Raw genomic sequence first — 25679 nt, forward strand, 5'->3', positions numbered from 1 at the left:
GATAAATGTTTTATCATTATGGATGTATGGATGTATTGTGTATGGTGAATAGTTTCATATATTTTTACTGTACCTTGTATCATGGATTTGAGGATGTTGTATCTTGATCTTTACATATGTATATTCTTTTAAACCTTTCATACCCTGTGACATGTACAGTGGATGATGGAGCATTCCGAATTAATTTGCCAAGGAGCATTCGGAACAAATGTATATTATGGACATTGGAGTTTCTGATTATTCTTCATTATGTATGTATTAGTTGTTAGACTTAGAATTTAATTAAATTTAAACGTGACTCAACGTCTTGGGATCTTTAAGAAATGTAACTTGCAATGTATGTTTGTCAATGATTACATGTTATTGCTTCCGCTACTATGTGTTTGATGTGTATGTTATACAATCTTACTTTAAAAAAAAAAAAAAAAAATGTTTAGCAAACTTAGTGAAACTTTAGGTTAATTCTTTTGGATCCCTTGGCGGGGCGTTACATTAAGACTAGACTAGACTAAGCATTGACTTATTGGCTCTAGCTAAATGAACTGAAACTATGTAACAAATAAAGTAGAGAGAGAACTAAAACTGACTTCTGTAACACTAATCTACAGCTAACAATCATTATCAATCTATTAAATGATTTTCTGCTCATAATATGGAATCAAACTAATATATCTACAACCAAATCCATTTATAAAAAAAGTATAAAATCTAATTATACTACATAATCTAATCCATCTATTCTAGTGAAGATTGTTTGCTGTTTTTATTCCATTTACATCATCCATTTGCAGTCATGCATAAGTAGCCTTATAACCATTCTGAATAAGAAATCAGAAAGCAAACTCCAGAACACGTCAAATCCCCAAATAGATCTTGATTTTTGAAGGACTGCTCATAAATACACACATACATAGTGATAGAAAGATACATGTATCCATTCCTAAAACTACGATACTAGTAAAATTGATACGAAGTAAGCATCTTCAAGAGTTGTCAGAAGAGCTGGAAGAGAAATTGAACTAAGTCAAAATAATATAATATGAAAAAGGATTTTCCCATTTAGTTGCCAACTGTAACTAAGTCAACTGTAAGTAAGTAAAAATAAGATGAAGGATATTTGAGAAGGTCATATGTCATTACATAAACAACAATGATAGTAATGTATGTAGTGTAGATACAAAATATGTATGCATAGATAGCATATGAATATATTCAAATAGTACGACTATATTCAGATCATTAAATCTGAACAATGTTAATAGAAATATATGTTCTATATTTAGATCCAAAACTTTTGACAAATGATTGCCATAAATCTGAAAACTTGGTCATATCCACCAAAATAAGCAACAATAAAACTGAACTCAAAAGTATGTGAACAACAATAATTAAAGGAACTAAATCCCTAAAAACTTTATTCGAACATATTCCACTCTCTCCTCTTGGTTCATTATCAAGAACCCTTTGGCTTTATCGAGATCAGCTACAAAGGTGTCAAATGCTGCAATCAAAGTAGTAAGACCAAGTTCACCGATCACTTTTAGTGCATCATAGACATCTTGTAAATCTTTTAGCTTATGTTCTTCACCCAATTCTATAACTTGAGGCTTAAGGAGGGTCTCGTTTAGCTTATCAATCGAATGAGACATCCCAACCGTAGAACTAGCCATACTTGCCTTCTTCCTCTTCGGCTTCCTTGATGAAGTTGCTGATCGGGCCACACTACACTGATTTGACATAGGAATATCCATATCTTCATCATCCAAATCAACAACAGCACAAATAGGTGTATGCATATCTTCATAATCATCATCAAGATCCACTGTCTCATCCATAGTGTGCCCTTCTTCTGTTTCTTGTGTTGTTGCAGCAGTAGCACCCTCAGCCATGTCATTCCCCATAATTGAGGCTAACTTGTTATAGTACTTAAATGATTGCCTCTTAAATACTTTGGCATTTTTAAACTCCTTCCTCTACATGTTGGCATAAAGATTTAATTACTTATTTGGCTATCATTGCTAATAACTTAAATAAGTACCAAAAAAATTGAACATGCATGTTACCTTCAACAACTCTTTCCAAACACTATTATTGGCATCCATTGATTGTGTTGCCTCATTCCAAGCAAACCCACTAGTATTTTTTAGCTCCTTCATTATTCTGTACCCTTGCTTCCAAGTTTTCAGCTTGTTCTTAAAATTGTCCTTGGACAAGTTCATGTTCAAATCTCCATTGAACTTTTGTTCAATGGTTGTCCACGCTTCTTTTTTAAATCCTCCCTCACCTTTTCTTCCGAGAGTGACTTGTTCATGGAGCAATTCTAAAAACTTATGCTCCATCAGTGGCTTCCAGAACACCTTCTTGCTAGAAGGTGTTTGAGCAACTTGATTCATAGAAGGTGTTTCAGCAACATGAACATCGTCATTGTCCATGCTCATCAACAATGTTGTATATGACATCTACAATACTAGAGAAAATGGAACAAAGACATGAAAATAGCACGAGCTAAAACAATGGAACAAAGACATCAACAATGTTGAACCATGTTTAATCTATTCACAAACAACCACAATAAAAATTGCATGAGCTGAAACAATGTTATATTTGTTCAGATACAAAAGAAAGGCATAGAATGCCTGCTCATATGGAAATAATGCCCAAATCAATCCTCAACTAAGCAAAAACAAAACATACAGATCTTGCACCCTACAGCCTCCTACATAAAAGCGATGCCTCAAAATACAATGAAATAAGAAAAACAATACTATGCAAGCAATTCAATAAATCATAAAGTATACTTGCCAAAATAATGGAAAGAAACAAACCATTAAAGTCTATGAATATGAAAAATGGCTATGATATAAAATGGGTTACGAACTTGCTGGTCCAGTTAACAAAAATAGTTAAAAACACGATCAAAACTGGTGATTTTCCTTTCAACATTCTATCGCCTCCTCTCAACTCAAAGGATTTATTTTTTATTTTGTTGTCTTCAGCTATACTTGGGAAATTTTTTTATCCAAATGGACAATAAGAATCATCTATTAACAACATGATTTGCAAGACATTTCCTAAGTATCATCACAAAACTTGCTGTCATATTCAATGCAATGCAAAGTTTCACTTTGACCCCAAATCTTGATAAACATGTTGCAGCCACCACACTTTATTAAATTTATCATATACTTCCACATTTGAAATGCAACTTATAAATTAAATGCAATGAGAAAATGAAGGTCTACAGATGTTAAATACAAAAGTAGCATACAAATAATGGTTACTAGAATTAAAAACAAAAATATTAATTATAAAATGATCCACAAGTGCGCAGATTATGAAAATGGATGAAGGTGATAGTATTGAACAGTTTGATGGGAATACATTATGAAGTTAAATAGCAGTGGCATATGAAGATCATACACAACAACATGAGTAGACAATAATGATAAGAAATCAACGATTTTACCAAGAAATAATGATATAATGCTCAAGGTCATTAGAGGTACTTGTTTAAAATGTTGTAGATAGATATGGTTGTATGCTTCAAGTGGCATAGAATAAACAACAACACTTCAAGAATTAATTTTTTATACAAATAAAATGGTAAAGCAGATTATCCATTATGGGTGTTCACTAACACACACAAAGAAAACTATCCAGGTTAAAGGATAGAAACGATTACAAAGTTGTTAAACCTTGGTCATGAATACAAAGCAATGATCAATGGCATACACATCCAATTATATATGGAAGCCAATATCAAAAATAGGGGGCATTTCAGTGATTCACACATCAATGGCATTTAAATTCCTTCTCAAAATTTCAAAGATAAGCTCATTCCATGTGTCAGCTGGAATAGGCATACACCAATGTAAGAAATCATGAGGTGGGGGCTGCCATTTAGACCTCTCTGGGTTATAATGACATTCAAAATTTAGAATTCATATGTCCACAAATTCAGATAAATTCATATGTCCAAAAACTACTTTATGATTAAGTGAAGATATATTCAGTCTAATACAATAGGGATTGATTCAGTCAAATACAATTGGAAACCCAAGGAATAATACAAAGAAAGATGTAATATCCCAACAAAGAGGAGGATAGCTAATTTTTTTAACAAGATGCACATAAAGAAAGTGGAGTTTATAGTTAATCCTAAATAGTATGCCTTGACAACTAAGATCAAGATCTGTAATCATCCCACATCCTTTTTGCTATTTCATCCCTGAACTTCCCCCAACCCTCTCTATCACGCTGAGTCATCCCATATGTCTCAAGTATTGGTACATGTATCCCATCACGATCATCTTCCTCATTAACGTCTACTTCAGAAGGAATGCCATCTTCAATGGTAATGAAGTTGTGCAATATGCAACATGCCAAAACTATCTTTGTTTGGGTCATAATTTGATATGATGTCGCGTGCCTCAAGATAGGAAAACATTGCTTCAAAATGCCAAATGTGCATTGTATTACATTCCTAAGCGATGAGTGGTAGTGGTTAAACAACTCTTCAGGACTGTTTATGGGGTTTGCTCTTGAGAACTCTTTTAGGTGGTAACGTGTGCATCGATAAGGCGCAAGAAATCCAGGCACATTGGGATATCCAGCATCAACCAAATAATATTTACCTACATACAATAAAAGTATATTAAAATATAACTTTATAACAACTGTAACATGCATCACTATATAAACATATTTGACATACCTGGGGGAACTACTAATGGATCGGATCTTGACAAAGCTAATGCCAGAACACGACTATCTGCTACTGACCCTTCCCATCCAGCAAGAATGTATTGAAACTTATAATAAAATGAAGACACACCCCTTACATTCTGTGACAAGTTGCCCTTTCTATCACGATATGGAGCTTGAATGTCAACATCAACAGTGACTAGAATATGTGTTCCATCAATTGCTCCCACACAATCCTACAGTATGCAAATTTATAATCAAACAAACATGCAATAATAGGATTTAGAGTCTAGAAACCAAATTGTACAAACACGATATCTACCTTGAAGTACGGATCAAAACGATCCTTCCCACTAATTTTTGGAGGAGTGGTTGGACCAGGTGGTAAAAGATAATCACCATGGAGTGCCAAGATTACCGTCAAAACCTTGTGGAAGTATCGATTGATTGTCTCTCTTGAGTGACCAAAGTTATGGGCAATCTTATGATTCCTCAAATTATGGCCAAGGGTGTGCAAGAACATCACTAGTTGTTCTTCCAATGTTAAGTTCACCGTATTTGTGATGCTACCTTTTTCCCTAAGAATAGTTGCTAGGTGAAAAAATGCTCCTCTATTCATTCAAATTTGATCATGACAATCATTCTCATTTGAATAGATACTGCATTTATAAAAGGGAATCTCGCCTCATTTGCACTTACATATTGATCTTCTACCTTCTTGCACAAATGCTACCATAGATGTAGCAAAGGCAGCCAGAGCAACTACAAGAGCACAAATGACTCTTCTCTTCCTAGCAATGTGACCTATAATGTTTTTGTCTTTCATTAAATCCATCATCAACCTAAAATCATTGTAGAGATAGATTTCATTAGATCAATGAAATTAGTAAAATACAAATAATCCTACGATGAACAAATTTTGAGAGTTAACATACTTTACACATATTTTAGACATGTTTTAGTTGAATGTTTGATTGAAAAATATGCTTTGATAGATGTGCAACCATATACATTGACTAAAGAAGTATTACATTTATGCATATGCTAAAAATATCTATAGGCAACCACAATCATATAAGATTATATTATCTTGAAATGAATTCAGTAGAATGCTGGGCAATAGACAAAATAAAGAATTCTGAATTTCTCTCACACATCTGTTTCAAAACTTTGCACATTGTTACAAAATGTAATACCTTCAAAGAAATACCATAGAGTCCGGGAATAGACAAAAGTCAAGATTCTAGTTTTTTGCCTATATGAAAAACATTTGAAATTTGGAGTCAATCAGGCTTCATATTTATCTGTTATGATTTTAGATGTGATCTGATTAGCAAGAGGGTTGATGAAATCATGATAGCAGAGCTTTTAAAAAATTTGTAATTGATCACAAGTTATTGCTTTGTCACATTTGTTGTTCTGTATTCCATAGTTTCTCAAAAATGATTTTGGATATTTTAGCATTCTTCACACTATAAACCTAGAGGGGCAGAAAAATATAGAGCAGAAGCTGACTAAAAACTTAGTCCACAGTCAACATTTTAATTTTAAACTTCTAAAGGGAAATTCAAAATTTATAATCTAATAGGTTTTACATAGTAAATCCAGAAAACATGGGGCTGACCCTGAAATATTATATTGTGATTGAGGTTCTAAAATAATCAACAGGTGCAATTTTTTGTGATGTTAAGATATGCTATATTATTAAATTGATTAGCAGGAGGGTTGTTGAAAATTCAAGTCATAGTAGTTCACATTAAAAATCTTAAAATCAATCTCAAGTACTTGTTGTGCTATTTCCTAAGTCTCTCAATTTTTTTTTTGAATTTGTTTACTGAAAACCTGAAGAGCCAAAAAAATATAGAGCACAAGAAAACTGAAAAATTACTCTCGAAGTCAAATTTTACACCCGACGAGGGGTTTTTAAGGGTTTTCCAAAATTTAGACTCTAGTATGGTTTTAAGGAAGAAAATCAGAGGCCTGCCTCTAATATATTTGCGATTAATAACACAGCTTGCCATTTTAGGCTAGCGCAACATTTTTTTAACATAAAGCCCAATTGTCTTTTTATATCAGACTTATATATATAATATGTTCATATTACTCTGGGTGCACTCTAATTGGCACGAAATATCATTCAGTTTTAATTCCTATATTCTTACGAATATTGCTTTCATTTTTGTTTTCTTTAGCTTCTTGAGGGGTTTTCTCATTTCAAACTTCAAACTGAATTCTATTCACATTTTGGACACTCCATGTTGTGTAAATGAAATGCAACCATGGTCGAGATCGCTTGTTCAAGCACTAATATAAAGACATTTTATTTAACCTTTCTCATTATTTTAAACAGATCCCTCTATCAAAGCCTCTTTTTCTTTATTATTTTTGTCTTGAATATGTTCCAGAGCAATCCAAAACAAAAGAAATACGTAAGACGAAATTTTCAAACAGCATGATTTAGAGGAATAAAATTGAGACTATTTGCCATTGCAATGGCAATATTATATAAAATATTTTGCGTTGGTCACTCTCAACTGGGACCTAAGCATGGGAACAACTGTTTTACTTGGATATTTATTTCATTTAAGTCTGCAGGGTGTAAGCTTTAAATCATTGGACTAAGCAACTGAGTATGATCAGACTGGAGCATTTAAAGGGGGTTGAACTACTTCAAAGTGATCACACAAGTTGGACATGAACATTTATAAGAATGGTGATCACTTCAATCTTGGTCGAGCATGGTCATATTTCTAGGGAGCCTTTTGAAGTTACAAACCAGAATAATCAAATTTGCAAGGTCACTTAACTTTAGCTTGGAGGCGGGAGCTGTCTAGGCATAAAGATTGATAAATATTCATGGCAAACTGAATTCCTATGAAGAAACAAGGCATGGAGGATAGATTCCTATGAGAGATGCTTACGTCCACCAACCAAGCACAATCTAGGGTACTAAACAAGGCAATCTACAAAGCAGTCATAACCATTTTTCTTGTTCTCAAAAAACATTTAACCCAAATATTTCTGCATAGCAAAGTTGGACCTGAAGTCTACAACCACCATGAACATCAGCAGATCCAAGAAAAGATTCCCATAAATTTAAAGCAACACGAGTATAAGACACTAACAAGTAACAGCTATTACAGATTGATAGCAGAACTTGGACATCAAAAGCATAGTTCAGGGGTCAGGTCCATGACAATTTCAACTTTCTATCACTTTTTCTTCTCCTAACTCAAAGCACTTGGTTAAAGTTCATATATGTTATTCATATTGATAAATGTAATAAACTGTAATTAGTGTAAACACTTACATAATGACACTTTATAATTCAAAACACAATTAAGAGCCCTTGTCTTAACAATTTGATCTTTGCTACAAGTTAACAATGTTTTGGCAAGAGTAGAAGAAAATATAAGAAGCATAACAGAGTTGACAGAGAACACAAATGATATTGCTACTATGAATAGAGTTCTGAATGTAAAAGCATATCTTGCCACTGTTTTCAAATCAGAGGAGCATAAAACAATAAAACTCAATAAAGTGCAAAATGACATTAATTGCATAAATTTACTCCTATTGAGACTTTTCTTAGCACCTTTGTCCCATCTTAGTGGGTTGCATATATTCTTGTTTAGGTAAATAAAATATAAAATGTGGCTACAATAACCATAATAAAGTTACTACCTATCAGGTCTGAAGCTTTAAAATTCTCAATAAAATATAATAAGAATGATTTAACTAAAGAAGTATGCATTCATTTAGCCCAATAGATTACTTGTCAGGTGCATTTAACTATAGCAACAGAAGTGATGGTATTACATTTCAAAAGCTCAAACCTGTATATGAATATGAACATGGACTTGCTACTACTCTTAGGAATATTCTATGATGTGTGGAATGTCATGGTCTAATTAAACTTAAACATGGGAGGCCCTGGAAGATGTCGCTACTACCACTGAGATGAGAACATATGGATCTGTGTATAAGAAGCAGGCTAAACAGATGAACTATGTAATGAGTTAATTGAGCTATATTAGTCAATTGCATTTGTGGTTAAACTTACCTCTTACTTAGAGATACTGAATGAATTTAAGAGGGAAGGTGTCAAAATCTTTTTCATAATGTTGATGAAGTCTTGATAGCTAGCTATTTTACCAATCAGGAGCACATTGCATACATAATTTAGATACACAGATAGTCATCAAATCGTGTGGACATAACCGAGATAGGTATACATAGGAGCAACATTAATATTTGGGAGCAAGATACACATGATGGATAGGCTTCTCATTTTAAATTGAATCTAATCTAAGGGTCCATTTAATACCAAAAGTAAGCACATAACAAAGAAAGGGTGAAATAACCCTGACAGGTTATTGCTTTCTCCAGCACCAAAAAATACTAAAACTTCAGAGGTTTGACATTTCGTCAAACAGTATGCTCAGGAGAGTATCTCAAATAGTAGATGTACAAGCAGTAGTTAATAATGCCAATGGTGTCCAGAAAACAAATCAATGTTTCATAATCCAATAATCAACAATGAACCAAACTATATAGGAATAAAAACCTGAGGTTGCCGGCTCCATCAATGATTATGAAGGGCTGTTGTTTGGATATGGTGTCGGCTGAACATCATATGCAGATAGACTTGGAGGATATGTCGAGTAACCAATTGATAGGGGTGCAGAAGCTGGTGCCTGTGGTATCGACCTATGATATGACATCATGCTCGGATACTCAGCTGTATAACCTGTCTGAATTTGTGGAAGTGGCTGTGCTTGTGGAGATGCTGTAGGTTGTGGTGCCGGTTTCTCCTTCTGACCCTCGGCTGCAAGTTTTGCATTAACCCCTCTACCATCAATGGTTTTGTTTGGTTCCTTCAGAGCCCGCTTTGCAGCTTCCACAGTCTTAAAAGTCACAAATGCAAATCCCCTGGATTTGTTTGTACTCTTATCATATGTAACTGAACCTTCCTCAATCTCTCCATACTTTGAAAATACTTCCAGCAGTTTGTCAGTAGTTGTGTCATATGAAAGACCACCAATATAAAGCTTCCTCTGTGAGAGATCACCAGTTTGACCAGGACTTGAATTAGCTGCTGCCGCTAAATTGGATATAGTATTCCGACCCTCACATTTCTCAATACTGAGATACCGATCACAGTCTTTGTTATGGGAATGCACCCCCAGAGTTTGCGGAACCAAGGTTGCCCTGAATCCGACTGTTGACTATCTTAACCGCTAGTCCAAGGTGAATCGCTCTTGATTGTAATCCGCAGAATGGCGCACGCCTAATATCCGGGTCATGTCAACTCGCGCAGTCGTCTTGAACTCCCTTCCTGAGATGATTTCTCCTACTCACATTGCTGGCGGATTGTGCAGCATGTTTCCTCGAAGTCAAATCGCCTTGGACACCGCCTACCAATGCTGTGCGATCGAATATATCAGAAACGACTCCTTTATCAATTAATTACTTCCGCCTTTGGCTTGGTATTGGGTAGCGTTTGTCACCCGAGTTTTTTAATGAATCTTGTCTTCTGCTTGCGGAAATACTGAATCGGGAAGCAAACCATTACAAATGTCCCACCCTTATCCAGTTTAAAAATCTCCAAATCAGTGATGGCTCCTTTGATTATGCAAACTGTATATTGTCCTCTGTCCCACAAATCCCTCTGTGGAATTAACTGACTTTGCTGAGGGTCTGGATAGGGTCTCAAATGTTTGTCTGTCAATTTCGCTAATCTTGTGCAAAATCTTTTATACGGAATATCTTCTATAACCCGATCTTTTTAATGCCCTGATGAAATGACTGGATGTCACCTCCAATCTGCAATAATTCAGATGATATTTCACACCCTCAAAATTGCGTACCAATTGAGAGTTATCGTTCTCAATGGCCAATTGTGACAATTGCGAGAACCCTAGGTTCCACAATGCGCCCCTGTGATTGAATCACAATCTGAAAAATCAAAGAGAGATAATCAACTGCCTGATTCGAATGGAGCCCCGGGGTGCCTATTTATTCTTTTCTCTCCATCCTCTCCAGAGACTTCTAGAACATTTTTGATCTTATCCCTCAAGTGACTTTATTAAATATTTCCCAAGTCACTTTATTAAATATAAAGTTATCTTTTAATAACTATTTATTTAATTAAAATAACTAATTAGTTGTCCTTGGACAACCATTAATTAAATTAATTAAATCGAGCTGTCACCAGAAAATTGGGGACATGACAAAGGGCCTAGTCATAGGTGGGCAGTATTGATCATGCACCAATCTATTTTAACACCAAAATTATTGGGAGTACAAATAGAAGGTGTTTGCATCTCTTTTGGGGGAGGAAGTATCTGTTAAAGCTGAGCATGGGACGAAGTTGATAGTCAATCATTTAAAGCTGCAAAACTAAATACTTGGCTCCCTGAGTGACTGGTTTGGCAGGTGTCTTGAGGCCCCACAATAAACAATAATCACAGGCTGAACAAGTACCAGATATAGATGTTAGCTATGCCTATTTTATCAACTATCAGTATGTTAGCCTTTCAAGCATCAGATAACTGAAAAAAACAAAAAAAGAGATAGATTCCATCATCCCCAAATGCTACCAAGATCATATGTTTGTAGTAATAATCATGAAAAGATTGCACAAGCCATTACTATATCTTCTTCCTTTACAAGTGTAATGAAGCAATCAAAACTAATGAAATTTTCAATAACAAAAGGTCGGTCATATATTAAATACACAGATTATTTTATAGTTTTGGGGATTTTACCAAATGGAGATGTATCGACAGTGAAGTTATAACGAAGCATATAAACATCATCAAAATGAATTTTATTGTTTACCATAAATAAAAGTATGCACATACAAGCAATCTGTGCAGGGAAACGAAGAGGGTTTCTAAAAATACCTGTATATGGAAACAAGTGTGCAATGCTATGTTCAAAACTTTTATGACGACTCTTAAAATATCTGCAAATACCTAGAATTCGTTAGCCAGGCAGAGAGGAAACAAACCTCTACATCCTGCACAGAGGAAATCAGAACATATTATACTATGTAACACATAATAACTAAACCACAACCAAAAATTACTAAAGAATGTTACATTGGCAGTAAACCCTAAAAAAACAAGCTTGAAATGGGCTAGCTAACGCATGACTGTCTTTCCCCAAAATGTGAGAAGAAAATGAATATTAAATCAAACACACATTTTATGGACGACCTCATCAAAGTAAAATTGTACGCTAATGCTCATTATCACAATGAAATCCAACGAATAAATGGAGAAATATATATGTCATTGTGTTGGGCTCATGGTATTTGAAAAAAAACCATAACCCATTATCAATGACAAGTGATTTCATTCGGCTACTTGGCAGAATTAGAACAATAGCATGTCGAGAAAGTCGAGTTGGGGTTTGGACGACATCATTAGCAGAGGGCCACAAATGAAAGATCAAAGACGGCTACACCCCAAACAAGACATCAAAAAACCCTCAAATGCATACCTGTATACAGAAACTCCAGACACGACAAAGATTTCTGAGTAGAGAAATGTCTGATCAAGACTAAAATAGGGTTGAGCCAAAGAGCGGGAAATCAAATAGGCTAGCGGATCTCAACAAAAACTCAATTTTCATAAATTTGTAATTCACGCTTTCGCCAAATTGGAATTAAAATCAAAATTAAACCAATTCCACCTATTTTGGTGGAATACGAAATCCAAGGTTTGGGGGTTAAATGGGCACATAGAATTCCATTTTTTTACAATTCCCATTCCGATTTGACGGACCCAAACAATGGATTTTTTTTTTCTTTGAAATTTCAAATACCAATTCCATCCTAATTCTGGCAACCAAACACGCCCTTATATGAAAATGAACCATAATCTTTCATTCCAATGTTTCATTTTTTAGTGGAGTTTGTTCATATTGTTATTTCACCTTCTTTGCTCTTAATGACTATTTTTTACTAGTTCTTATGAGAAAGATATCGATAATATTATTTGTCGAAAACAAAATTTTAAATACAATACATTATCTATTATGCAATTCCTAATAAGAACTTAATACATAATGGAACTTATATTCAATCAAACTTATTTCTTTATAAATTCTCAATAAACCTTTACTATTATGAATGACAGATCTTATACCCATCCGAAGCAGTGGAGAAGTGTGGGGAATAGGAAGAGATGCAGGGTGGTGCACGTCAAATTTCTAGTAAGGGTGGAGAATTGAAGGGATAATGTGACAGTGACTGGTGATGAATTTTGTTTGGGTCCATTTTTGGTTTTCACTAGTTCGTAAATGACGACAAGAAAATTGACAAAGGCAAAACAATAAATAAAAATTCCTGCAACTTAGCTCTGGGTTTGTCCCTTTTTGTGTAGTTTTTGGGAGATGCAAAACATGAATGGACATGGTGGAAATTTTTGTTTCTAAGAGGCCAAAGGTGCGAACAAATGATGAAAATGTAGAGCATCCTCATGGAAGACGAGAAGATTCGTGTGAGTTGCAGGTGGCAGAAGCGGGGAATGAATCGTTGGATAGTTGGCATAAAGGTTTAAAGATTTTTGTTTTTGTAAAAGCTAAGAAAAAATAGTGAACCATGTAATTGAAGTTGTGGATAAAGTGGCAATAGTTGTATAAAGCTTTAGAAGGCTTAGATAGAAGATGTTTAAGTAATGTGTATATGAGAATGTAAGGCTAACCATGGGAGCCTATTTTGAAATGATGTAATAACTCTTATATTAATAAAATAAAAAACTATTACCGACTCCCCCAAAAAAGAAGAAGAAGATCATATTGTTTTTTTTGATATCATTAGAACAAGAGAGTGAAAATTGTCCAATTGTGAAAATATGCTATCTCTAATTTCAATTAATCCATATAAAAAATATTAATTAATAACCTAAAGATAAAGAAAACTTTCAAAAAAAAAAAAAAACTATTAAAAACAAAACGTCTTTGACCATTTATAAATAAAAACCTCCCAAATATCAGTTTTGTCGTAGGTCTATGTTTTATGTCTTTTAGGAGTTTCACATGGCGTCTCCAAGTCAAATAGTATTATTATTATTTTTATTATTTCTTATTCATTATCTCGCGAAGAAAGGAAGTCTGACTGAAGTCTTCTTTTCGAATATAGTAAAAAACGACAATTATGAAAAAAAGAAAATTAAGTTGAACAAGATGCATTTACTGCGGAACGCAGTAACAAGGCATATAAAGTCTTTAGCTTTTAGGGAATTTGGTTGGTGATATGCTTCGCTGTACTACACTAAGCGCAGAGGGGCACTGCCATTTAAAAATTAAACGATAATTAAAAAAAGCACATAAGTCCGTGGGGATTCTGTTATTCATTTCCTTCCTCCATTACGACATAAAAATTCTTCGTCATCATCGTCGACAATGGCGGTAAAAGAGAAAAAAGAAAGGGGTATTAAAAGTTATAAGAGGTGTAGTTTTTCTTTTTCCTCCTGCGCAGGCAAAGCGATATCATCATCGCAGTAATCATAATCTCATCCGCATCTAAGCAAAGCAGAGAGGCAGTACTATGTGCATCCAAACCCTCAGATTCAGCAAAATAAACTTTTCTCGTTTTCGAGGAACTGCAAGTTTTTAAGCACGGAATAATTAGTTATTGCTGCTGGCGGCGCGCACGGTAATGTTCTGCGGGTCGAGATCCTTCAGTTGAGGTAAATATTGCTCGATTTGGCTCTGGATTGATGCGTATTCTGTAGTTTTGGAACGAGAGTGCTATTTTTTGTGCACTTGTTGGCCTTTGACGCTCTGCGGAGGTAGGCATTGCATTGCCCTTGAGATTAGTCCGATTTAGCGGTTTCGGAGGGTTTATTTTCGGCTTGTTTGTGACGTGGATCGGGTTTGCTATCAATTAACGGGATGGAACGTTTAAATGGAGATAGGTAGATAGGGAAACTATGCAGAGCGATGCTCGAAGTTTTTGGTATTGGAATAATCCGGAGAAAGGTCCAACAAGAGGGATACTTGACTTGGTGATGCTTTCTGAGGGTTCATTGTTGCTCCTTTTTTAATCAGTATGGATCGGATGTGCCAGTATATATCGAGGTGCAATCGGAATGGAACGTTTAATTGGAGTTAAATAAACAAGCGAACGATGCAATGCGGAGTGACAGTAAAATTTGTTTGACGCTATAATAAGTCCGCCGAAGAGTATAAAATAGTGACATTCGAGTGTTTGAAGATTGTAGCTTGGAGATGCAGAGTGTTTGACGTTTCAGAGAATGGGAGGAGAGCAAGTATAAGGAGGAGAGTAGAGCAAAGATATGTCCTTTTCGGGGCCGGATCTTGGTAGAGGAGGAGCAGCGAGAAGTTCTTCTACTTCTGCTGCCACTCAGGATGGTTTTCATGGAGCGATCAGGGGGAGAGTAAGTCTTTTGAAAGAGAAAACCAGTGGGGAAAGAGAACAGTATGTTAAGCGGAGTCCTGGTCCATCCAGACTGCAGGCTGTTGCTTCGCAGAGGCAGAGGAAGCCTCCTGAGCCGCTACGGCGAGCTGTGGCAGATTGTTTGTCCTCATCTCACCATGGAATGTCACCAGCGCTGCAATCAGAAGCCGTGCGGACGCTTCAGGTATGCATTATGAAGTTACTGATACTTCAACAGATACCGAATCATGAAGCTTCAGAAGTCTTTATAACGCGCGTATGCATTTTGATGCATCTGATTTACTTGCAACAAAGCTTAGATTGAGTTTTACTTGATTTAGTATAAAAGTTGCATTAAATGTTCACATGAGCTTCATTGTTAAATTTGATTGAATTTATGTAGTGTGATCGTTTTTGGTTACAGACACAAAATTGTGTCTTAACTACTTGACTTTCATCCTACTTGAATCTTGACTTACCGGATACTGAAAATGGGATGAAAAGAGGAAAGAGTTTTACACTTTTAATAATAAAATAACAATAATTTTTTTATATAAATTGCCAAGTAAAGGTAAAATCTATCTACTTAGTGGAGGATCATCTGACAAAGACGAATATGGTTAATTTAAAAAATGTTACTAAGCACGTAAATTGTACTGTCCAATTAATGGTTCAATATACCACATGATGCAAAATTTGCCAATTCATTTGGTGTTAAACAACCCTAGTCAGATGAAATAGTATATTTATGAATGAAGATTGAAATCGTGTAAGTAATGGCCTATGATTCTATGACAAAAACAACATAGGAGCAGACAGTCTAAGTAGGCATATCCGGTGTTATAAAAATCCTTGGCAGTTCATCCCTGTTTCAAAGGAAGTAGAAAATGCAAAGGGAAGCATACAAGTAAAAGGGGTTGGACGTGAAAGTGCTATATTAAGATGTTTGTCATATTTAATTTTGGCTAGGAGATTTTGGGAAATGTAGCTTGGATTACCGGCGTGCAGTTATCTTATAAGGGCAAAACTGCACTTTGTCCTGAATTAACCGGTATGCAATTATCTTATAAGGGCAAAACTGCACTTTGTCCTGAATTAAATCTGAGCCAGAAGAAATGTAATGAGCAGGAGTTCTCATCTTTGAAACCTGTTCACCAAGAAACTGGAGTTTCCTGGACTTTTATTTTTTCTTGGATAGTTCCCTGGATGGTTAAAACTATGTGCAATATACAATAACAGCTTCAAAATCTGTTTATAGTAGTTTATGTATTTTGATCTGTTGTCTCAAGCTCATCATTGAGGTGAAATTCTGTTTAGTCCCCGTATGGGATGTTCTGTTGCTTTTGTGCTGTGCAATATTGCCTTTTTGTATCTCTTATCTCCTTAGTTTTATAGTAGATGTGAATGTTAAAATTTGAATATGATGTATGTTGATATTTAGAGAAACTTGATGATTTGTAATTTGCCTATTTTTGATGATAATGGAAATGTTTAAATTTTTTGCATTTCTACAAGAAAGATTTTATATGGTTTTGGTCCTTTAAAATTAGAACTCCAGTCTCTGAATCAAGCCTGTTTCTATGTCATTTTCTGTTTCCTGTTTCTGACAACACAGTTTGAAGTGGGTTCTTGTACTATAGTTTTTGTTGCTTACCCCAAAGAAATGTACTTTTACTTTGTCTAGCATCCTACTTTAACTGTAATATGATGTTATATGTTGTTTCTAAGAGTAATAATTTTATTTTTTAAATCATAGAACTTGGAGAGCACAAGTTGGATGAGTAACATGAAACAGTTTTGCAAGGTTTACGCTTATTTTTCACCTACATAAACATAATGTATTCTGGAAGTTGTTCCCTTTGTTTCGCAAATAAGCTTTTACGCCAAAATTACAAAAGCAGGATTAAGTATGCAGAATGCTATCTATTAGAATGGACATGGAAGAACCATATCAAAATCATAATTCAAAGCTTAAAACCGTTTTTCATAATGGGATCATAGAAACCACAGATGTCATAAGCCAAATATAGAATTTTAGAAAAGTTCGTGAGGGCATTCAATTTACAACAGTACCATAATATAAAGCAAATAAAAGACAAAAGTGGATAGCATTAACAAATTCCTACAGGATTACATTTATTGTCCTTTAGCAGCAGTATCGTCTATAGATTTGAGGGGAGGATCTGGAATGCCCACTGCTGATGACAATAGTTGATTGTATTCTTGATCTTGTTGATCAGGTCCACCATTGCTAGATATCTTTTCAAGGGTTAATGAAGTGATACTGTATACTTTCTTGGTTCACTCTACAGCCTCTGATTTGCATTGCAAATAAGTAAAAGAAGGGTTATTTTGAGTTAAATGCAGGACAATCCTTTTTGATCTCAGCACTAAATCCATAAGCAGGCAAAATTTTAATTGCTGCCCTAAGACCCTAAGATCTTAAATCTAATGTAGAGATATATACAAACAAGTTCTTGATAGAAAACGCATTATTTTGGCTATTCTTATGCATTGTGAACATGTTTCTTTTTTTCTCAATCAAATTTATACAGGGCATTAGGGTTATTTATAACTTTTTTCTACTCTCATTCTTGACAAATGATATCGTCATATTTTACACAATTGCCCCCCTTCTCTTCCCACTCTTTTTACACCCCCCTTCTTTTCCCACTCTTTTTACTTTTGAGTTTTCGCCATTTTCTATCATAATCTTTTGCGCGATCTTTCTATCAGGCAAATTGATAATCTTTCTTCACAACTGTTGAGCCATCTCCAACCATACATGCAGCTCTATATGGAAGCATGAATTTGTAAAGTGGAAAGGATACAATATTATAAAGCAAGATTTCTTGAGATCGAGACGATTAGTCTTGTACCAGCTTGAGACTTGGATAAACATACATGGGGGGGAAAAGGTCTATAAACAGGTTGATAACAGAATGAATTGAGAGAGAGAACAATTTATTATTAGCTTATTCATCTGATAGCCAGTGATGGTATGGATGTCTGCCCAACTCTTTATGGACCACCACCCTGGATGTCTAATTTGGTCTTCTTTGCTCTTATGCCTTGCAATTTTCTTTTTTTCATGTATAATTTTTCTTCTGCACTGTTTGTTTTTATCAGGTAGAAGGATGGATAATAGGTTGATAGATAGATAGAAATCACCTTTTTCTAATTTAGAATCACACATACCTAATCACATGCCTTCTTATTTGCATGTGCATGTTTGTGATATGATACCTTCACTAGTAGCCAATTTCAGAAAGCTAATGTTTCCTTAGTTACCAATTCGGGATACGAATCTGATTCAGGCTCATGAGTTGGATCCGTGGATTCACGATTTTTTTTCCCAATTAGGATTCATGAATATATATATTAGAGAAATATACAATGAGAGAGCGAAATAGAGAGCAAATATGGGGTGAACTGTATTTGGATGTGAAATAAAGTGGTCGTTTTGGGGTTAGAAAGCAAAAAATATATTAAAAAGTTATATTAAATAAGTTAGACCCCCTTAAAACTTGGCCTGCCTGTCGATCCTTGAGGATTCATGCTGATTCGGGCAGGATCCTTGTTTTACACAGCGGATTCGTCCGGATTTGCAGGCCATGAATTCGGACGAATTCACTGTGTAAAACAAGGATCCTGCCCGGATCAGCACGAATCCCAATTTGGATCGGATTGGAATTGGGATCCGGCCTCTAGGGCACGAATCCGGTAACTAAGAATATTTCATTTAGCATTTGGATCAATAACTAAACTTAATAAATTTGGTATGGGTAGAAAAGTTTTCGTTTAAAATCAAATTTTATAAAAAGCTTAATGTATCTGATGGATTCTTGTTATCATGGTGAGTGTTTACCATCATCTCATGCCGATGTCACTGAATCAGATAAAACCTAGGTGGGCCTGGGCATTATTTGTATTATAATTGGAATTGGTTTCTATTTCTCATGGGTCCAGGTTATGGCTTTCTGCAGACAGATTCATTTAGAACTGCTCAAGAATATCGCTGGGTAATTTCAATGGTGGGTAACAATCGGAATATGTTGTGGTTGACTTTTGACCATCAAAATCATGTCCTAAATTCTAAACTGACGATCCTTAATAGTGAAATGTTGTATTTGTAGCATCTGTCGGATATCTTCTATCTGATTATTGCTCCAAAGGAACTATAGATATTCTCATATATATATATATATATATATATATATATATAAAGATCATTTACATATCGGGTGCTCTTATATAAAGATCATTTACATATCGGGTGCTTCTTAAGAGCAACAATTACAACTTATTCAAGCTCCTTTCGAGCAATCACACTAGAAACAGCAATTGGAAGACCAAGAGTCACAACTTAGAATCCACTTCTTACAAATGAGACGAATACAATTAATAGAAGACCAAGAGTCACGACTTAGAATTCCACAAAGATGTCCCTCTTGGGATTTGAACCAGGGTGTCCACAATGAGAACTCATTGCTTCAACCAAGCTAAACCCCTTGCACTATATATATATCTCTATGAGAGTATTTTAATTGACTATATCAAACTGATTTGATCTGTTCTAACTCTGTACTTATGCAGCTATCATATCACAGTATGAGTATGATTTCATTATTCACTATTAACATGAGCCGCTTCATTGTGTTATATCACTGATTGACATCAGAAGTTATGATTTGCTAAATACTGATCATAATCGGATTCCTTGAAGCACCGAATGTGATTTAGTATAATGGATCCTGACTAATGATTAAGGATAATTGTTAAGGGTTGTCTCATATAGAGACATGACTCTACGTAGGGTCATGTCTCTACATGAGATACAGCACCTCAATCCTTATATATACAAAGTGGCATGATCATTTGGAAACACATCAATACAATACATGCTATTACCAGCGATCTGCATACTTATATCCACCTGCGATTAAAAGAAGAAAGCATCAGCATTATTCATTGAAGGATTCAAATACAGTTAAGATATCAAGATTCATTTCTTGAATGATCTAATTATATCCTCACTGTGATAAGTGTCAGAATTAGAGCAGTCAAGTCTGAACATAATTTTAAGAATAATGTTCTACCTCTGATCTCATTTTCCTTAACAGGAAAACCCATACATTATGTTTCATTTGATAAGAAGCACCAGAATCAGATTCATTTCACCAGAGTAATCAGCACCACAAAGCTCCTTAGATTCTGCAACCATTTTCAGTCTATGAGGAGTCAGGTAGAGCATGCTTCTACTGCAAGTGATTGCGGGTCTGCTTGTGATTCTTCTAATCTACTTATAACATCTAATGTCAATGATAATGATGATGTTGGTTTTGATTAAGACCCACTTGACACTGGTTACTGATTGTATTGTTTTAACATCGAGCAGAGAATATCTATTAGAAATTTGAGTTTGACAAATTGATATCACATTATGTAATGTCACCGATTAGGATATTACTTGATTTAGCCTTAAACTTCCCAGCCAGGGTTTGGATTGTGCTTGGAAATGGAAATTTAACTTAAGTCTTTGTAATGTCCTTTACTAGGAGGCTACCAATTTCCACTGATTAACATACATCACTATGCATGCAAATCAGATCAAATGAAGAAAAAAATTAATGATTCATATCACATTTGACATTTAACATACTTAAGCCCCAATTCTTTGCTTGTCTTCTAACCATCAACCCTAAGGAGGATGTGGAATAACTTGTCATAGGGTGCTTGGAAATCAATCTACAAGTAGGCTCCCTCAAGGCTTCAGGACCCCCTCCATATCCCATCTTAGTATTCACCTACCTTGTGAGGAATTACTTCACCTCTCCTAACAAAACCAATCTATCCTCTTAAGGGACAATAGTGAGTGATTAAGGATTAGGCTATGAATTTACTAATATCTCATGTGTTATGAATAAAATATAACTGATATATATATATCTATATAATTCTGACTTCACTATTATTAACTCATATAAATGCTGCAGCATATATGCTAGACTATTTTCTAATAGAATTCAGGTATAACATTTTGTAAACCAGTATCTAATTTATAAATAAGTTACAGCAATATTTTTTGTCAATATTTTTTGTCACACGATGCTTGCCAGCAATATAATACGATTAATTTCCTTTGACAAGCACTAATTATTAATAATAATTCTGATCCCCCCTGTTTGAATGTGTTTGATCTTGCTTGTATATCCCTCTAACTGAAAGGATGGTTTCCCTGGAGTTTAATGAGTCACATCTTTTCTTGAACAAACCCCTTAATAACAACAACTAGTCTTATAATCACTGTCATCCACCCATCTTATAATCACTGCCTTTGTGCCTTTACACTGGGTGTAGTCATTGTATTCCTTCATGCAACTGCTGATGACTATTGTTTCTTTTCAGATACCAGTTATACCATTCTCCTTAATTGATGCCAATGGTAATATTTCTAACTAATCACTGGTATTAGTTAGCATGATAATATTGCTCCTTGGTTTCATAGATATCAAAGTTTATCACCTTCTCCCTTAAACATTATTGTATTAGAGTTTCTATCCCTTCATATCCATGTTAGTTATGATCGCTGTAGAACCTAACATTATTGTTGAGTTTTGCTCAGAATAATGATAAACATCAGTAACTAAAAGAAAGAATAAGAGATTCAGGACATTTATCCTGGGAAACACTTGAAGGGGAAAACCCAGCCACACCAGAAAAATATCTCTTTTATTCTTAGTTACCGGTTCGACTTTGGGTTTAACTTCGGGTTCGAAGATCCATTCGCTGGTACAGCAAAATCTTGAAATGGGTTGTGGGTTAGTAGTACAAAAACAGGTAAAAATTATATATATACATATGTATGCAGCCTAGAAAAATGAATTAAGATTAGAATGCTACATAGTATCATAAAAACAACAAAAACACTATAAACTTGTAATCTTATCATCATATCTATTATCAACACCAAAATATTAAAATAATATTGAGTTCAAGTATCATTCTTTAGACTTTCAACAATCAGAAATTTATGCTAAGTTTCAATCATGTAATGAATTTTCTAGATCTTCATCAAAAGCATTAGTTTGTTCACAAACATTGTCAATGTTATTGGGATCAACCACAATAATAACATTCCTAATTTCCAAGTTGTGCAATGCTTATTACTTTTTCATTGTACAAAGAGCTTGTTTGTTTGTAATTAACATCCTACTTGAAAATTGCTATATAAGTAGCTTGCAACTCCCTTCACCTATTGAAGATGTTATTTAATATTTCAAATATGATCTATCGCTATACAAAGCTTCCAATTATTCAGACATGGGTCATTATCAGCAATTAGATATAAAAAATTTCTCTGGAAGAAATCTTGAGGGCTAGTTTAATTTGATGTAATAAGTATTTGGACTTGAGCAAATTTTGTTTTGTATTGTTAAAAGTCTTTATTCATATTCTGTAATAGATGTTTTCTGCACTAAATTATAGAATGTTCCCAGTGGAACTGTACCTGGTTCGCTCTTGGTCTACCTGGGTCTGTCCTGGTTTGATCATGGTTTGATCTAGGTTCGACCTAGAGGAACCAACCTGCTTGGGTTCAAACCCAGGTGGAATCCAAAAGGGAACCGGGACCAAGTCCAAGAATTGGTTTGGAATTTGCCTGGTTCGAGGAGCCAAGGGGAGAATTGGGTAACTAAGCTTTTATTTATAATAAAGTGTTCAAGTACAATGCATTCACTTGATACAATTGTGTCTACGCACAAAGCAATCTCATGGATATATAGAAATAGAGACTCTTCATATGACAATTGAAGGTCTCTTTAATTTCGAAAAACAAGTCTCTTTGTATTTCCAAATGTATGCCTCTTCGCATGACACGTCTCTTCATATATCTCAAATATTATCCTGAATATCTTTTCCAGCTATCAACACAATCCGTAGGCATCATCTTTATTGTAATATATAGCAAAATCAGAGATAAAGATATCTATTGCAGCTACAATCTTCAACACCTCCCCCTTAGCAAGAGAGAGATCTTTATATGGCCAACACCCTAGCTGCAACCAAAAGATGTCAATGATAAGTTCTCATCACATAGATTCTCATAAAAAAATGTTATTTGAGCATAACATAATTCACCATAGTAGCATAAAATTACAGTCATGGAGTCACACACATGACTTCCACTAGACCTGCTCGTAGAGGGTGGTCCACCATACCTACTTGCAAAGGGTGGAACGAGGGCTTTCACCTCAAACTTCTCCTAGGGAAGAATGCATTTCTACCATGCCTACTCATAGAGGGTGGTCCAAGCATATCTACTCACAAAGGGTGGAACAAGGGATTTCACTTCGAATTTCTCTTATAGAGAAGAACTCATTAACAGGGGATTTCATCTCGAACTTCTCCCTCTTAGAGAAGAACTCATTAATCAGCATCTATAAGATTGATTGAGATTTCATAGAAACTCCCTCTCGATAGGGACAGTTTTGATCACCACAATAGGATAGTTGATAGAATCTCCCTATGAAGCTTAAAACATCGCCCTCTAAATAATATTCCTTGTATATGGTATCATCAAAGCAGCATCCTCATGTTTATAATCTCACCTCATCTCATTGCTTCTTGTTGCACCCTGCAACCAAGAGATTAATAAAATCAACCTATGATAGAGAGAGGAATGTAAAAGGTAAACAAATAGAGTACTTATCTCTTTCACATGACAATGCTTGATTAACATATGAAATAAGCCTCAATTGCTGATGGAGAGAAAGAAAGTCCGAGTGACTCCAATTTAATTCCTGGATCTGCTTAGCAAACTCCAGCAGATCTGCATCTAGCAGTCTCATCGCGGCTTTCAATTTGTGAAGTTGAGAGAGCCTCCACTATCTTGCAGTTATTTTGACCTAAAGACCGCATGGGTACCACCAGATAAGCAACGGATTCCCCTTTGACTGTTGCAACAAATAAATACCAAATGCCCCTGTTTTGAGCAAAATAGACCAGGTGCCCTAGTGATTGGCTGGCGTGATCAGAAGCAAATTCAGTTGCGACTTCGCTTCAAGTTTTGTAATAATCTTTCTTTGACTACCTTGGATTTTACTGTTAGTTTTGATACAACTGAATAATTTTCTTGCTTATACAATGAGAGACAATAAAGCGAACAGTTTGCAGAACCTTTTAGGAATGTGCTAATGACTCATATTTCAGGAAAATGATTACATTGTCTTTTGATATTCACCATTACATGAATTATAAGAAAACCAGTTTACAAAATAAACAATAGGAAGATTACTGAACAGTTACTACTGATGCCAAACCGAAATGTAAAGGAATTTGTCTACGTTCAGAATGAGCATAAGCAGTGTATTATTGGGTGTCTTAAAAGAACAAATGAAAGCACCTGATTGCGCCCGTGCTGACTAACATTTGAAGCTCCTTCACGATTGCTGTGCGGTTCTAACTTCACTCATGTCTACGTGAAGGAAGGTCTATGATGCTTCCCTGCTGCTTGTAGTGAGGATTCCAGTAAATGCTAGTCCGTCACCCGCCGATGGTTGTGTTCAATTGGTGTCTTCCCTTCTTCCGCAACCTCTTCCACACTCACTTGGATTCTGTGTGAACTGTAACTAAGGCCCGTCTCCCTTCTCGCTGTCTATAACTTGGAAATAAGAACCCAGACGAATATCTCTTTGAATGAATGCTTCTATGGATAGCACAAAGCCGAATGCCAAATCCTCCAAAAACGACACCAGCTGTTCTTCCTTCTCTCTATCGTAAATTCAGCTCACCAAGATAACCACGTCCATTCTCTAAAGAACTCCTGTATCCAATCACCTGTGGTAACGCATTGTATTACTGATTCTCATACTACGTGTAGAGCTGGGGCTACGTCCAGACTCCCTTGCACATACCCCAAGGGTTTTCGTCCTTGAGTTTGCCTAGTCACATTAAGCAACCCGAGTTTCCTAAACATTGAATTCATAAAATCTTGTGTGTTCTTTCACAAGATGGAGTCTCATCTTTATAACCCCGAAGTGAGGGAAAAGCGTTGGAATAAGAGATGTGGGATAAAACACCAATTTCGTCTTCTAGTCAGTTAAGTCACTTTATAAAGTGAATGCCTTATTAAAACATAAAGTAACTTTATTAAAGTACTTTAATACATTAAATGATGAACTTAAGACAAATCTTCTCTTGTGATTGGTAGGTATACTTACTAGTAATGCCATTAATCTATCCGGATGTGGAGATAGATTATCTAGGTGCCAGAAGAACTAGCGCAAAAGAGGGGATATGGCAGTCCTCCCTTCCCAGGATTGCTTGCCCTTAAGCAATTTCAATGTTGGATGCTGTAAAATAGACTCACTTTCCCAAGTGGCGTCTTCATACGGTAAATCCTTCCAGCGGAGTAGATATTCTCTGATAGATCTGTTTCGTAGCGTCCTTTCCCTGGATTTTAATCACCTTTGTTGGCTCCGATACAAGTCTGCCCTCCTTGTCAAGTGGAGGCAAGCCCTCTGACGACACAACTTGCTGACCAATTGCCTTCTTAAGTCATGAG

General features: G+C 35.3%; 1 protein-coding gene across 6 annotated transcripts in view; it reads left to right on the top strand.

Annotated features, from left to right (window-relative positions):
• The first annotated feature begins 14044 nt into the window (after positions 1–14044).
• LOC149577994 (uncharacterized) overlaps positions 14045–25679 on the top strand; it is a 167376-nt gene continuing 155741 nt past the window's right edge. For all 6 annotated transcript variants that reach the window (XM_089827108.1, XM_089827127.1, XM_089827136.1 and 3 more), the window contains exon 1: positions 14045–15320. In XM_089827108.1, coding sequence (XP_089683234.1) covers positions 15015–15320 — 306 coding nt within the window. In that variant the 5' untranslated portion in view covers positions 14045–15014. The remainder of the gene's footprint in view (positions 15321–25679) is intronic.

Source organism: Cupressus sempervirens, chromosome 1 (assembly GCF_028749045.1).
Source record: "Cupressus sempervirens isolate cs-2001-9-10 chromosome 1, ASM2874904v1, whole genome shotgun sequence".
Classification (NCBI taxonomy): domain Eukaryota; kingdom Viridiplantae; phylum Streptophyta; class Pinopsida; order Cupressales; family Cupressaceae; genus Cupressus; species Cupressus sempervirens.